Source organism: Trifolium pratense, linkage group LG7, assembly GCF_020283565.1.
Source record: "Trifolium pratense cultivar HEN17-A07 linkage group LG7, ARS_RC_1.1, whole genome shotgun sequence".
NCBI lineage: Eukaryota > Viridiplantae > Streptophyta > Magnoliopsida > Fabales > Fabaceae > Trifolium > Trifolium pratense.
In genome coordinates, this window is record NC_060065.1 from 24,801,292 (window position 1) to 24,815,455 (window position 14,164).

The following is a 14,164-nucleotide window of genomic DNA, read 5'->3' on the forward strand; positions in this document are numbered from 1 at the left end:
TTGGTTGTTACAGGAAAAAAAAATACTGGAAATAATTACATATATAGAATATACTTTTTATCAACACACACTTATTCAACTTTATTTCCTGCTAGTTTAACTTTTACAACGGAGTTAATCTCAATATCGTAAATTATTCAAAAAATACTACACACAATGCCAGATCCCCAACATAGACATAAACATGGCATTGGAAAATTGGAGATCATCGGCAACAATAGCTAAAAAATTTACAACAAAATTGTACGCACCAACATTCTCAATATTTGGTGCAACCAAAAAGGGTCACATTTTATGGAGCCACAGGTCCTTCAATGGCATAAGATAGAGATTCTTCTGCCCAGTCCGCTTTAAATAGCAGCGAATGCAAAGCGTTTAACATATCATAATCTGGATCAAGTCTCCGTTGCCACCCCTAAATGCAACATAAATTATTAGTTCATGTTTAAGCAAAACAAAAAACATTTAGCTTGTATCTCTGAAGCATAACTACTTCATGTATAACCATCCTCTGCGTCTATGGTGTTTAAAATTTACAAATTGAATTTCCTGAGTTGAGAACCTCAGTTTCATACATTAATTAAATAAATATATAAAATTTCAACGGGCTAATCAAGAATTGCAATAATCTAATCGTGGACTAAAATCTCAGAAAACTCGGACTAAATTCTTGCGGATAATGAACTCGTGCATTTGAGAACTATCTTGTCATATCTTGGTGTTTCTTACTAGCTTGTGTATTTTTTATTGCAACTTACGAAATTATGAGTTAAGAGTTTCTGCATGACTCTTTTTATTAACTTCCTTGTTCTTACATAATCTGTAATTTAAAATTTAAGATGTATAATGTGTACATTGAAGAAAAAAACATGAACTTTAAATCCTAAGAAATGCACAAATGCTAAATATCATTCATTCTGATAATATTCACTTCATTTATAAGGGTGGGAAGAATGATTTGTTAAAAGGGTATATTAGAGGCAGAACTTACCTCCAGAACTAATGTGGTCACTATCACAGCGCAAATATTCCCGTCTATATTGACTTTACACTTCCTAACATGCTCAAGCAATTGTTGCATACGGTCACCTGAGTGGACAGCTTCACCAGCTGAGGACCTCCATAACTTAAATGATTTATCCACCTCCTGTTAAACGCTGGAAATTTTAGGTAAAGAAAGGCTGATGCTGATGCTGAATCACTTATGACTCATTGGTATGTCAATAATACAACGGTAAACCACTTGTCAACTATATATTATGGAGATCCAGGAAAACAGAACTCCGTAAAATAAAAAAAATATCATTATTTCACCATAAAGTCTCTACGAGCATCCAATTAATGTCCCACAAAAATACAGGTCTGGCAGTTAAACAAGAGTTCTTAAGTTTTCTGACGATGTTGAAAAATCTTGCATCTTGATCCTAACTATGTACTTTAGCAAAATGATAGGATAATTTCAAGGAAGGATAAAGCTCCAGAGAAATTAAGGAAGAGAATAAAATTGTTCAAATTCTTCTTAGCTCATGTCATAAGATCCGTTCCTACAATATAATGAGAAATTGGTTGCCGGATGTGATGCATCCCCTGGCCTGATTAGAGGTCTAACAAAGCCTTGACCTGATTTGCTAGAAATCCCACAATGCTCACGGGAGTCACTATATCCGTAACACAATTTTGACAACAAAAAATATTCAAAAATAGAGTACCAATCAGTTATGGACCTCAAGCCACAACTAGTAGAATTGTAAGCAAAGCATAAAATTCACCAAAAATATGAATGCAAAACAATATTAAGCATGTTATGTGCTGATAAGTTATCTAGATGTTGATACAAATCATACAAGGAAAACAAAACTTTAATTCTTTACCTCAATGAAAGATTTTGGGTCAGGGCAATTCTGTTGTTTCGATAATCTAAGTGTGCACTCGGCAACACTGCGGCCATCTTGAAGCGCAACAGCCTTAAAGAATTCTAGTAAACATTCTCGTTCCCTCTTAGAAAGTTCAGTAGTCATGCCTACATCAAGGAAAACGACATGAGGCTTTGACTTAAAGAGCTGTACAGCAGGTGGTGATTTCCTTTTTGCCATACGAACAAGAATATTTCCAGGATGCATGTCTGCATGAATGAAATTATCTACCTGGAAGAAGCGATATATGTATAAGTTAATGCAATCAAATATTTCACTCAAATGTCTAATTATCCATAAGATATCACCTTAGTGATTGCAACTTGTAACCAATGAAAAAGAGACAATCATTGTGGATCAATGAAATCAATCTTGGAAAGCAACAAAGAGTAGTTGACCTCAAAACAGGGATAGCGGCAAAGCACATAGCGGGATAGCAGCTATTCTATTTTATTTTATTTTTTGTAATTATTAAATAATTAAACAAATTGATACTAATTAAGTTATATTGAATTATTTATTTTTCTCTTCTTTCATGCTGGTCGAAAAGCACCAGATTGTGACTGGGAATTCTCTGAAGTCACTGGGGTAAGAGAGGCATTTTGAACTCTTGCCTGCCCCTGTCACATTCAGTGCGATTCCAGTGGCTAGAGCCACTCCAACAACATGCACCAGTTTAGCATCGCAGCTGATCCCTCCGATGCTCTGTGATTCCGCAATCACACCACTATTGAAACATAGTTCTAGATCTCTATGATGCTTTATCGCATGCATATAAGATAAACAAATATTAACAAAACATAATGAAGATGATGAATCCTTTCTCACAAAACACATGAAGAACTTAACTCTTGTCTTAAACCCACCAAGGAAATGCATGATTAGAGTTTTGGAATGTTAACATGAAGTTTGGTTTTTGTTCATAAAAAACAAGTTTGGTAAATATAAGCTTTGTTTTTCATTCTTCCTTCTTTTTTTATTCTTCCTTCAGATAAGCATATCCGAATAAAATACAACAAACAAGGCATCAATTTATAACCAGTGTTAGCAGGGCAATTTCTGGATGAAGATGATTTTGAAGCAACCAGACTTGACCTTATTCCCATTAACAAAACACCCTCTGTGGTATGTGTGCATGTGTGTGCGCAATCTTAATCAATTGGGTTAAGCGTTACATCATTTAATACTTTAATGAGCTAGAGAAAACTATCAACAGTCTGATAAACACAAATCTACAACCATGTTATTAACAAAAAGAAATGAAATCAGACGAGAATTCAGAATATCTTACCAAAAGCATCTTTAAAAGAGCATGTGTTCCAATATGTGCGAGAGAACTTTTGATATGCTCATGTCCTTCAAGCTCTTCAACAAAATGCAAAACACTTTCACCTTGTTCATAGGTTTCTACCAAAACAGAAGGGTGCACAAGAGGGTACAGAGGTATTGGGAATGAAACATCTTTCGATCTCCGGAAATTGTAGATAAAGCGATTAAGATGTGCTGCTTCCCTCGAAAGATCAACTTGAGACATCATAAAAACAGCAAATTGTTGTATGCTTTCGTCTAATCTCAACCACTTCAAATTAGGAAAGACACAGGAAATCTTGGAAACAACATTGATAATGAAGAAATCCCTTCTGATTGCTTCAGTAACCCCCGGATGTCGAACCTTAACTGCTACAACAACAGGCTTGATTTGCTGACCAGGGTATTTGTACTTTAGTGTAGCTCGATGAACTTGAGCGATGCTGCCCGAAGCAACTGGTTCTTCCTCAAACTTTTCAAAAATTTCATTCAACTTACGACCAAACGCATTTTCAATACATTTTCTGCTATAACTAAAGCTATGTGATGGTGCTTTGGTTTGAAATTCTGCAAGTTCACTACAGAGATCCCTAGCAAAGAGATCGGGTCTGGTTGCAGCCCATTGACCCCATTTAATGAATGCTGGGCCAGCCTTTTCAAGTGTAAGGCGTACAACTCGTATCCATGTTTTTCTAAATTGAATACCAAAATGGTGAACTAAAGGAGCCATAGCTATGCAAGGAGAAAACAAAACCAGTAAATACAAAGCCCTGAGAAACAAGATAAATATCTCAAGGACTTCCAAGAGGGCTGAGGTTAAATATACACGTCCATCTTGTGCGTGTAAGTACAATGAATCACTTGTCGGGAATGCTTCTGCTCCTGCTAATTTCCCTTTTGTCCAAGCGCTTATTATGACAGCAATCATACCATGAACAACAAAATTTGATTTGACCATAGCTAAGCTTACAGCACGGGCAATTCGACCTACTGGAGGTAGAGTTGGACCTTTATGGAAATGCATCACGTTCCAAAGAACTTGACTATGCTGGTATTTTACATTATTTGCAGGGAAGGTATACAAGTTCCTCGCACTGCTATTCATCAACAATGTAACCTTTGATTTAAAGAGCATAAATGGAGTGTGTCCTTTCTGCAAAACTCCACAGTGAGAGAAAAATTTGTACGTTGAATAAGGGATCCCGATTGGATGAAATCCTTCCAAGTTGACAATGTTCTGTTTCCGTCGAAAGGAATGCACAAACCTTCTAACATTTCCGCTAGCGAGAAGCCTGCATAATAGATTGAAGTTGAACATTTACTTTTCATATGCTAAAACTCAAACAAAGCTAGGAGATGCAAAAGATACACGCACATAAATCCTAGAAGAATACAATATCTGAAATCTCGGCACAAATACAAATTGATCATAAGAGAGTGTTCAGTAAGAGGGGATGGGTAGCTCAACTGGTTTGAACTAAGGTTTCAAACCCTGGTGAAGGACAAAAATCCTAATCAAAAAACTAATTATTAAAATTGGCCGTTAAAAAAAGTGTTTGGTAAAAACTTAATTAAGCGTTTTTTCAAGAAGTTCTTAGCATATGATATGAGAGATTATGCCATAAGAGCTAAAGAGCTAATATCTAATATACTACTTACATTAAAAAATGAACATTGAAAAACTATTTGTATAAAATCAAAACATTTATTCACTACATAGGTAGAATTCAAGTGTAAATACAAATCAAACAGTATATTAAAATAAGCTGAAAAACAGCTTATGGGAATTTTCATAAGATATTTTTTGGAAGTTCTTTCAAATAATTGTATTAAAAATTTATGTCATGATATAAGTCATTTTAACTATAAATAAGTTCTTCAAATTGTCCTCCTACCGGTGCAGAAAAGTCCTACAAACAAAACTCATAAAATGTAGGATTTGAAATTCAGAAAAGAAAGGGTTAGCGGCGCAACTTGTTATCTACTTTCCTTTCATTTTGATAAGATAAAGATAATCATAGCAATAATAGGGTTGCAGAACCCTAAAAAAAATTAATGGGAAAAAAATGGAAAAAAAAAAAAAACTAACAAGCTTAAGCCATTGGCATACAATATGAATGAATGACATTAATGAGATTATGATTTTATATATGATAAATGAAAACATGCATTACTATTTATAATTTAAAGGAGAAATGAAAGAAAAATTGATGTATTAAGCACAAAATTGAGATTGCAGGGTATCGAAAGACAAAAGAAGAACCTTGACATGATGACGTAGATGATTTTGGGACTATGAGTTCGAATATTGAATACAACATCCTCGTCCTGTCTCGGTGAGGATCAGGTGGTGCATGGCAGCGTTGACAACATGTTGTCTTGTCTCAGCCACCGCAAAGTGAGAGAGAGAGAGAGAGAGAGAGAGAGAGTTCTTTGTGGTCAATGTTATTCCAATTGTTTCAAAATGGGCTGCTTTTTGTTTTACGGGCCTGAACTTCCTTTCATCCTGGAGAAGATATTTTCTCTTTAGGCCCCCACGTTTCTTTTATACCCCTAACTTACGTTTTTGCCCCTGTATGGTGTTTCGGGTTATACGAATCGAACTTTAAAAAAATTCGGTTAATAGAAATCGTTCGCTTTTTACTTCGAGTTTTGTTAACCGAAGTTAATTGATATAGAAACAGAAGCTTGACTTCTGATTTCAGTTACGTTTTTTCTCCTAAACACATCCAACACTACTCCTTCATCCTCTTGTGTGCGATTTTGTGGAAAACTTCAACAGCCTACCTCAAACCATTCTTAATCAAGTAAGTTCCATACATTTACATGCACTTTTTTCTCATTCCATGTTTTTCTTATCACATGCACTCTTTTCTACGTTTTTTTTCCCTCCCTGAGTAATTTTCTATCTCAAAATTCTATGTCTGAATTGTTGATTAATGGTTAGTTGTTAGTTTAGTTAGATGTTAACATGAATGCATGTGATATTAGGTTCAATTTGTGTATGTAATTAGTTGGTATTATGGTGTACACTAAGTGTTTGACAAAATGTGTAAGTAAAATTCAATATGCTTCCATATGAATAATGTTTCCCATAGGTGTTAGGATTAAATGTTGATTGAATGTTGATTGAATTATTGTTTGAATTTATCATAGTTTATAAGATTGTATTGATTGTGAAGATATTTTTCCATGTTAAGATAAATATGGAAGAAAATATTAGGAGAGGTAGGCATGAAAAGACAAGCAATGCAAATGCTTCCGCTCGTAGAGAGCTTACTGCAAATCGCCCTCCAAACGAGGTCGTAGTAAGCAGCAAGGACCAACTCCGGCGCGAGGAACACATGATGCTGAGGCGGGTGGTTCGCGTACTCGTGCACGGTCACGTTTAGGCCAAGCACAAAATGTTGAGGATGATTTTGACGCGGATCAATTTCTAAATCAGGATGTCGAGTATGGCGAACCTGAAGAACCGTAACAGCCACCACAACAAACACCGCAACAGCCACCACGACAACCACGACGAGATGCAGCAAATGAGGGTTACGAAGGAGGACCAAGTGATATGTCCCTATTAACACATACGGAAATCATAGGGCGGTTCCGATATGGGAAGCAGCACCAGATGATCACGAGGTACCGTTAAGTGTATTAATTGTTTTATTAAATGTATTAATTGTTTTAAATACCGTGATTATGTTAATTAAGTTTTCAATGTTTTGCGTTGTTGGAATTTTTCTGGTTTTAAAGAGGACTTTGCGTTGCCAAGCTAGCGGGAAAAAGGTTATAAATATTGTCAAACTGCCTCATAGTGAGAGGTGGTTTTGGGATCCAATTGAAGCATCGGGATTGGAGCCGCTTACCCGTGTCAATTTTAGCGTACTTGACTATAGGGTTATATGGGCATTTGTTGAAAGATGGCATCCGGAAACAAGTACTTTCCACCTTCCATTAGGTGAGCTCCGAAAGTTTCAATGTCTGTTACATCTTCCAATCCAAGGAAAGTTTCTGAACCATACGAATATGTCAAGGGGAGAAGGGGCTGACATGGTTAGTTCATATCTAGGAGTTGAACGAGAGGAGATTGATATGCATTCGCCGAAATCAATAGGGTACATTTGAAGCATGGTTCCCTGCAAACTATTTATTCAACAAACCAGACTCTTGTCGAAAAAGCGATTGCTGAAAATAAGCCGGTGCATGTTGTTAGGCTCTACAGGGAGAGGAGCGTAAGGGCTTTTATGCTACATTTGGTCTGTTGCACCATATTCAACAACAAGAGCAGTTACTACGCGGATGTTGTTTATTTGCAGTACTTTCAAGATTTATCATGCGTTCATGAATGGAATTTGGATCACGGGTCTACGGTTAGCACGACTCAGATGGCTGGCTACATGTCATTTCTTCAAGTAAAAATATATGAGCGTTATATAAGATATTATTTGTATTTGTCTAAGTTGTCACATAGACATATATTACATAAGTATGTTTGGCTATAATGAATCTTGTTCGTCATACTTTCAGGGATAGATAATTGCGCACTTCCGAGACTTAGTGTGTGGGTGGATGCTCCTAATTATGCAGCGAACATGCCACTAAATTCAAAGGTTGTTCCTGGGCAAGGACATAAGGATGCAGCTGGATATAGAAGCACTGTGGACAATATTCAAACTTATGATTGCGTGTGCAGCCCGTATGATGCCCACCGACAAGTGCGACCTTTGATAAATGCATGTTGGTTTTCTGGATGGTTAAGGTGTGGTAAATTGAAAGGCAAGCATTTGCCGGAACGTGTGCTAAGACAATTTCAACATGTGCAAGGCATTCCAAGAAACCCGAGTATGTTTGCAACGCCGGGAATGAACTTGTGTGAGATAGATCGTGTGTTTACGGAAGAGTTGGAATTGAGGATGATTGATGAAGCGATGAGGGGTCAGCCTGTTACTAGCCCGTGGGACACTGGACCTGGATATATGTCATGGTTTTATAGAGTGTCGCATCCAATTATGCGACCCGTACAATCTCCTGAATCACCACCAAGGCCACCTAATTTAGAGGTGTTAATAGAGGCGGCGGAAGCAAGAAATGACCCTAATATAATGCAAGTTTGCCGGAGTGTCAAGGTTGAGGTCGAAAGGGCAGTTCGCGATGGTGAGGCGGTGGAAGGAACTCCTATTCATGGTACTTTGCAGCGGATTCTGAATTTGCTTAATCTGATACTTGCGTATAGGCGAATTAAGTGGGCGAGGGGGACACGCTACAACACTCGGGGGTAGACTTTGTTAATTTTGTAACTTTAATGTTGATGTGGTTGTTTAGTAACTTTGACGTTTGTTTATAATTTTGATGTAATTTTGATTATGACAATATGATGTAGTACACTACGTATTTTAGTATCGTTTAATTCGTAATTTGTTACCGGTTGTTACGTTTTTATTATTCGCTAAAATATTTTTAGATTGGATGGTTAATGTTGATGTTCTGACATATATAACATACTAAAATGTGGTATAAACAGGTTTGGACCTCAAATGTGTAGAGGTGGTGCTACAAGTCAGTGACTACATTGAAAGGTTTTTTGGCCTGAAATACTTCGGTTTTTAAGGCACAAAATAATATTAATTCCCAGTATTTTCGGGCTTTATTAATTGAAATACATATTTTGGTTTCTGCGAATCGAAATTAACATATATACGCATAGAAATAACTGTACATAGGGGGGAAAAAGATTTTGTTGGGGGTGAAAAAGACTGGATGAATTTGACTTGAAATTTATTAAAATTGTTTCGATAAAACTCTAATATTGAAACAAAATTAGACAAATCAAACACAATAAACGGAAATTAAGTATTACATCGGAGTGAAATTGTTATAACGCATCAAATGGAAACATGATTTGGATCTTCCGGACGAACAAGGATAGCAAGGATGGCTTCGACAGATCTTGTCAGTGTTGCATCTAATTCGATAGGCCCCCTGGTGCTATACTGCTCGAAAATTGAGAACATAGTTTGAATATCATCGTTGTTTTCAAGCATCATATCAGTGAAGGTAACACGTCCGTCGGAACCGATCGACGGCTTACGATACTTGAGACTTGAAACTGTTCTGTTGTCGTTCCGGTTGTTGACGGTACGATTCAGTTGGTCCAGTTGTTGTTTCAGACCAACGAACGTTTCATCATCGTTAATGCGAAAACAAAATTGGTTTTCCGTGGTTGTAGTAAAATGCTGCAAGAGTAGATCTCATGCGTTGTGTGAGTGAGACATCCATTTTTTTTTTTATAGATCATATTGTTGCACATTATTGTGGTAGGTGGTGGTTAATGTGGTAGGTGATGTTAAATGTGGTAGATAGAGTTTAAATGGGTTAGGTGAGGTTAAATGTGGTAGATGAGTTTAAATGTGGTAGATGGGGTTTAAATGGGTTTGTTTAGTGTTTATCCGGTTGAGGGAAACAAAAAAAAATTAACTTAAATTGATTAATTAAAAAACTTACAACTTACAATTTTAATTCAAACATTCATTAATTGAAAATCACGTAACATAATATAAAATTCAACAACAACATAAACGGAAAATCAACAACATAAACGGAAAATCAACAACAAAATAAACCAAAAATCATTTTGCAATTACTAAGATAGCATACAAGCGTGGATATTTTGGATCAATTTCAATCCAGTCGAACATTTTTTTCACATCTTCATCATCTTTCAACTCTTTCCACTTGTATTTTCGTGGTGCATCATCATATCCTCCAACATGGTCAGCTGCCAGATCGATGTATGACTCAGAATACGCTAGTTTATCTATTTTGATTTGTCTGACGTATTTGAAGCGATACATGACTTCAATCGTATTTTTGATAGATTGAAGAGTTGTTAAAGTGTTTTTCAAATCAACGCAGAACAACTCGTCGTTACCGCGAAACTTGATTGAAAATGCATAAGAAGTCGCTAAATTGTTTTTAACAAACCGGTTTGAAGTACTCATTTTGTAAAATACGATTTCAATTATTTTCTAACTATCCATATACGTATTTATAATACATAGAAATCATTAATAGCCACAAAAAAAAAAGTCGGTGCAATATCGACCACAAAATATTGTCGGTGCAATATCGATCACAAAAATCTGTCGATGCATTTTTGCATTAATTACCCCAATTTCATATGAATGCCTACCTTTCTTCAATCCACCCATCAAGTCTTTTATACCCCCTACCTACATGTATTTCTTTCGATTTTAACTTATTTAGATTCGCAGAAACCGAAATTAGGTTTCGATTGATAAAGCCCGAAATTACTGGTATATTTCAGTTTATAAAGCTCGAAATAGCTGTAAACAAGGCCAGGTTATGCAGAATCACTTGCATAACCACCTCAAAATCGTCGAGGTCCAAACCTGTTTTTTTCTTTCCATTCATTTCCAAAATTATATCAAGCTTATTACAATGTTATTACAATATGTTACAACATTTCATAACCAAAGTTTCATAACCATATTTCATAACAATAATACCAAAGTTCATTTACAACAATACCACATTTCATAACCAAAGTTCATGAGTAAATTACATAACCAAAGTTAATATGTTACAACGCATAATCGGCATGGTATACTTCAAAAAATAATGCGCTTAGCTACCCTTTCAAAAAATAGTGCGCTTAGCTACCATTTCAAAAAATAATGCGCTTAACTAATTCAAAATGTAACTACTAAAATCAACTACAATTCGAGTGGATTGTCTTTGCTACCCTTTCCAATCGTGGCTAAGTCGTTGCCTGCTCTTTCAATGATCAAGAGCTCATCAAACTTTTGCATTCTATCCAAAAACATGGGCTCCCATGTAGCAGCTTCTTCAGAACAATAGTTTTTCCACTGATGAGCCGTTGGAGGTATCAGACATCCTTCTTTCAACCGCACTAACACAAAGTGGTCAGCGAGCGCGCCGATGCAAATAATCTAGGAATCCAAGTCTGATGTGTCTGATGGAGGTTTGCCACACAATGGGAAACAAGTTCTAGATGCTCCACATCTTTTCATATTTGTCAGTTGAACAACGACCCTTTGAAAATGAGTAGCCACAACGTAACCCATATCCGGAAAAGTAAATCATTTGTCCTTTGGTGCAAAAGCATGTTTACTCCTTCTCGGAGGTGGGAAAAGTGCATCCGTGACATACTTGTAACGCTCATCAGTATCGAATAACTCCACATATGATTCCTTATGCAATCTCAACTCCCTCTCCATGTTCAGTCTGATCAACTCAAAATCTTGTTGAGTTCCTTTTTGGTGCAAAGCTACCACACGGTATCCACAATAACCGTCACCATCAACATCAATAATATCTTCGATAAATGGGTGAATGAACTTCGGCATATGGTTGATAAAAGGAATTTTAGGAGGAGTTGGAGTCAAAGTACCGATGACGAGTTCTTTAGGCACCTCAGGCACTGTTTGTGAAGTCGACGACTTTGACTTTGTTGGTTTTGACTGAGATGCCTGTGTAGCTGCAATATGATCATCAACATGCTCCCACCAAGACTTATCCCTGCTCGTGGATCTTGTGACACGAACTGATTTTTTCTTTTTAGCACCTTTTGTTTTTGCTTTTTGAAGCGGAGGTTTCACATTGGTGGTTTCTGGATATGCAATGAGACGAAGTTGATTCCTAATATCATTCTTCACGCTAACATCGGCTGTTTTTAATCGTTCCTACAAAGAAAGAAAAAAATCAAACTCATTAAATTTAAATTTATACAAAGTGTAACATTATACACATAATGTAAAATTAAAATCATAATAAAAAAGTCTACGAAATGTAACATTATATTTATAAAAGTGTAATAACTTGAATTGCTTTCCACTCAGCCAAGCAAGCATAATCGCCAGCCACGTCGCCTGGTGCATGTTCATCTTCAAAACACAATTTCTCCCATTGAGAGTGAATCTCATCCAGTCGGATAGGTTTCTTATTTTTTTTATCTTCTTCGCAATCAAGTAACCTTTCAACACACCATGAGATGATTCTGCTCTATTCGTGGTGTGATTCCCCATGTGCATATGTTGGTCTACCCAAGCATTGACAACCCTTTCTTTATCAGTGTCTAGGACAGTCTCTTCAACATACCACAAAAAATTTGGCCACCTCGCACAAAGCTCCCTAAACTCCATAACATTGCCAGCATATTCTGTCTCCGTGGGCGACTCTAACACATTCTTAAAAGCATTGGTGATTCGATCCCACACATCAGTCTGCTTCTCATTCTCCCCATTCTTGATTTTCACAATTTCCTTCATCTTAGAACTCACATTTTTGACTACATGAAAACGACAAACCATTGCAGCCGATATTGGAAATACCTCGGCAACTGCATTCATCAGAGCCAAATCCCTATCAGTGACAATCACCTTCGGTCTAACGTCCTCATTCCTTAAAAGACTGACACATTGCTCTAGAGCCCAAGTGAAGTTCTCTTATTTTTCATTGGTAAGCCAAGCAAATCCAACATTGAATGTTTTCCCAGTTGAAGTGAATCCGACAATCTCAAATAACGGCATTTTGTATTTGTTTGTTTTGTATGTCGAATCCATCAAAAGCACAGTAGAAAAAGAATTGAACAAGCTTATAGATCTAGGATGTGCAAAGAAAATGTCTTGAACATGTTCGGATTCGTCTGCAACAACCGTTCTATGTTTGAAATAATACCCGTTGTAACGACCCAAATTTAATTATTAGTAATTAATTGATTATTTGCATTTATTTTATTTGTGGTTTTTAATGTAATTAATTAATTATGTGTTAATTGTTGGTTTACGTGTTTTTAATAGAAATAACTCATTAAGAATAGAATGAGGGAAGTGATATGTTAGAATACGTTTTAGGCCCATTTAGTAGAGGGGTATTTTGGTAAAAGAAGAAGGGGGTAAACCTAACTATATAAAGACCAAGTTAGAGAGAGGTTGTCATAAATTATGATTTTGATGGAGGTAGAGAGAGAAGATCTCAAGAAAGAATAGATAAAGAGAAAAGAAGAGAAAGAACAAAGAGTGAAGAGGAAAGGTAAGTAGAGGGGAAGATTGAAGAAGAGCTAGGAGACGAAGGACTAGAGAATCCAACATCAATAAGGTATGAGAGTAGTAATTTATTCATTTTGAGATGGTTCATAAAGAGGGGAGAAGAACCTTTCTTCTCCATACCCAAACTCTTTCATCTCTATGGGTTGTGGTTAATTTGGGAATTAGGAATGTGTTTTTATTCCTTGTTGATGCATATATGATATCATTGCTTTTGATTGATTGCTCAAGCTTTGCATAAATTGTGGGTTTTGAGATTTATGATAAAATCTAATAACTTGAAGATAAATGATTAATCTTGATGATTTGATGTTTTTAACTTATGTTTAAGTTGTTTTATATGAGTTATATGTTGGGTATTAAGTGTATGTACTTTTCCTAAGTTCAAATAAGTGATTTTGGTGAAAATAAGCACTTTTGGGTCAAACCCAAGTTCAAAACGCGTTTTTGCTGGAAATCTGCAACTTAGTGTTTGCGTCGAATAGGTCGACGCTATGGCGTCGCTGATTCTTCTGCATAATAATTATGCAGTATGAACAGGTCCTTGCGTCGAAACTTGTCGACGCTATAACCGACGCAACTGTAGGTTTGACAGTTTGACTGTTGACCCTTGACTTTGACCAGACTGCATTGACTGTTGACTGAGTGTTGACTTTTCGATGGTTCATGCACCCTGAACCTATTTTTCACAGTTTTTTGTGTAGATTCCAAATCTGAAGTTAGTTTTCTGGAATAATGCTTGCTTGTTAATAATTTCTTATGTTAGAAACATTATTTGGAAATAAAATGAGTTTTGTGAATTCAAATGATTGAATAATTAGGAATATATGCTAGTATTCTATTCAATGATAATTGGATTGT

At 36.2% G+C, this 14,164-nt stretch overlaps 2 protein-coding genes across 2 annotated transcripts; one reads left to right on the forward strand and one right to left on the reverse strand.

The window, feature by feature from the left end:
- Positions 1–23: 23 nt before the first annotated feature.
- Positions 24–5,738, reverse strand: LOC123894618 (probable serine/threonine-protein kinase abkC). Its single transcript, XM_045944670.1, has 5 exons — positions 5,485–5,738; positions 3,205–4,513; positions 1,872–2,144; positions 992–1,147; positions 24–415 (listed from the first exon to the last, which is right to left on the reverse strand). The coding sequence occupies exons 1-5, from the start codon at positions 5,490–5,492 to the stop codon at positions 293–295; spliced, it is 1,869 nt and encodes a 622-aa protein (XP_045800626.1). The 5' UTR covers positions 5,493–5,738; the 3' UTR covers positions 24–292.
- A 2,072-nt stretch (positions 5,739–7,810) lies between these two features.
- Positions 7,811–8,497, forward strand: LOC123896111. The gene has a single exon (XM_045946544.1). It carries the CDS (start codon positions 7,811–7,813, stop codon positions 8,495–8,497), a length of 687 nt encoding a protein of 228 aa, XP_045802500.1.
- Positions 8,498–14,164: the final 5,667 nt, after the last annotated feature.

Excerpts from the sequence above, each read along its gene's own strand:
- LOC123896111 (XM_045946544.1), top strand. The coding sequence starts at position 7,811 with ATGCCACTAAATTCAAAGGTTGTTCCTGGGCAAGGACATAAGGATGCA.
- LOC123894618 (XM_045944670.1), bottom strand. Across the intron at positions 1,148-1,871 it reads ACCCAAAATCTTTCATTGAG|GAGGTGGATAAATCATTTAA; the intron begins GTAAAGAATTAA and ends AGCGTTTAACAG. Across the intron at positions 416-991 it reads TGACCACATTAGTTCTGGAG|GGGTGGCAACGGAGACTTGA; the intron begins GTAAGTTCTGCC and ends TGTTGCATTTAG.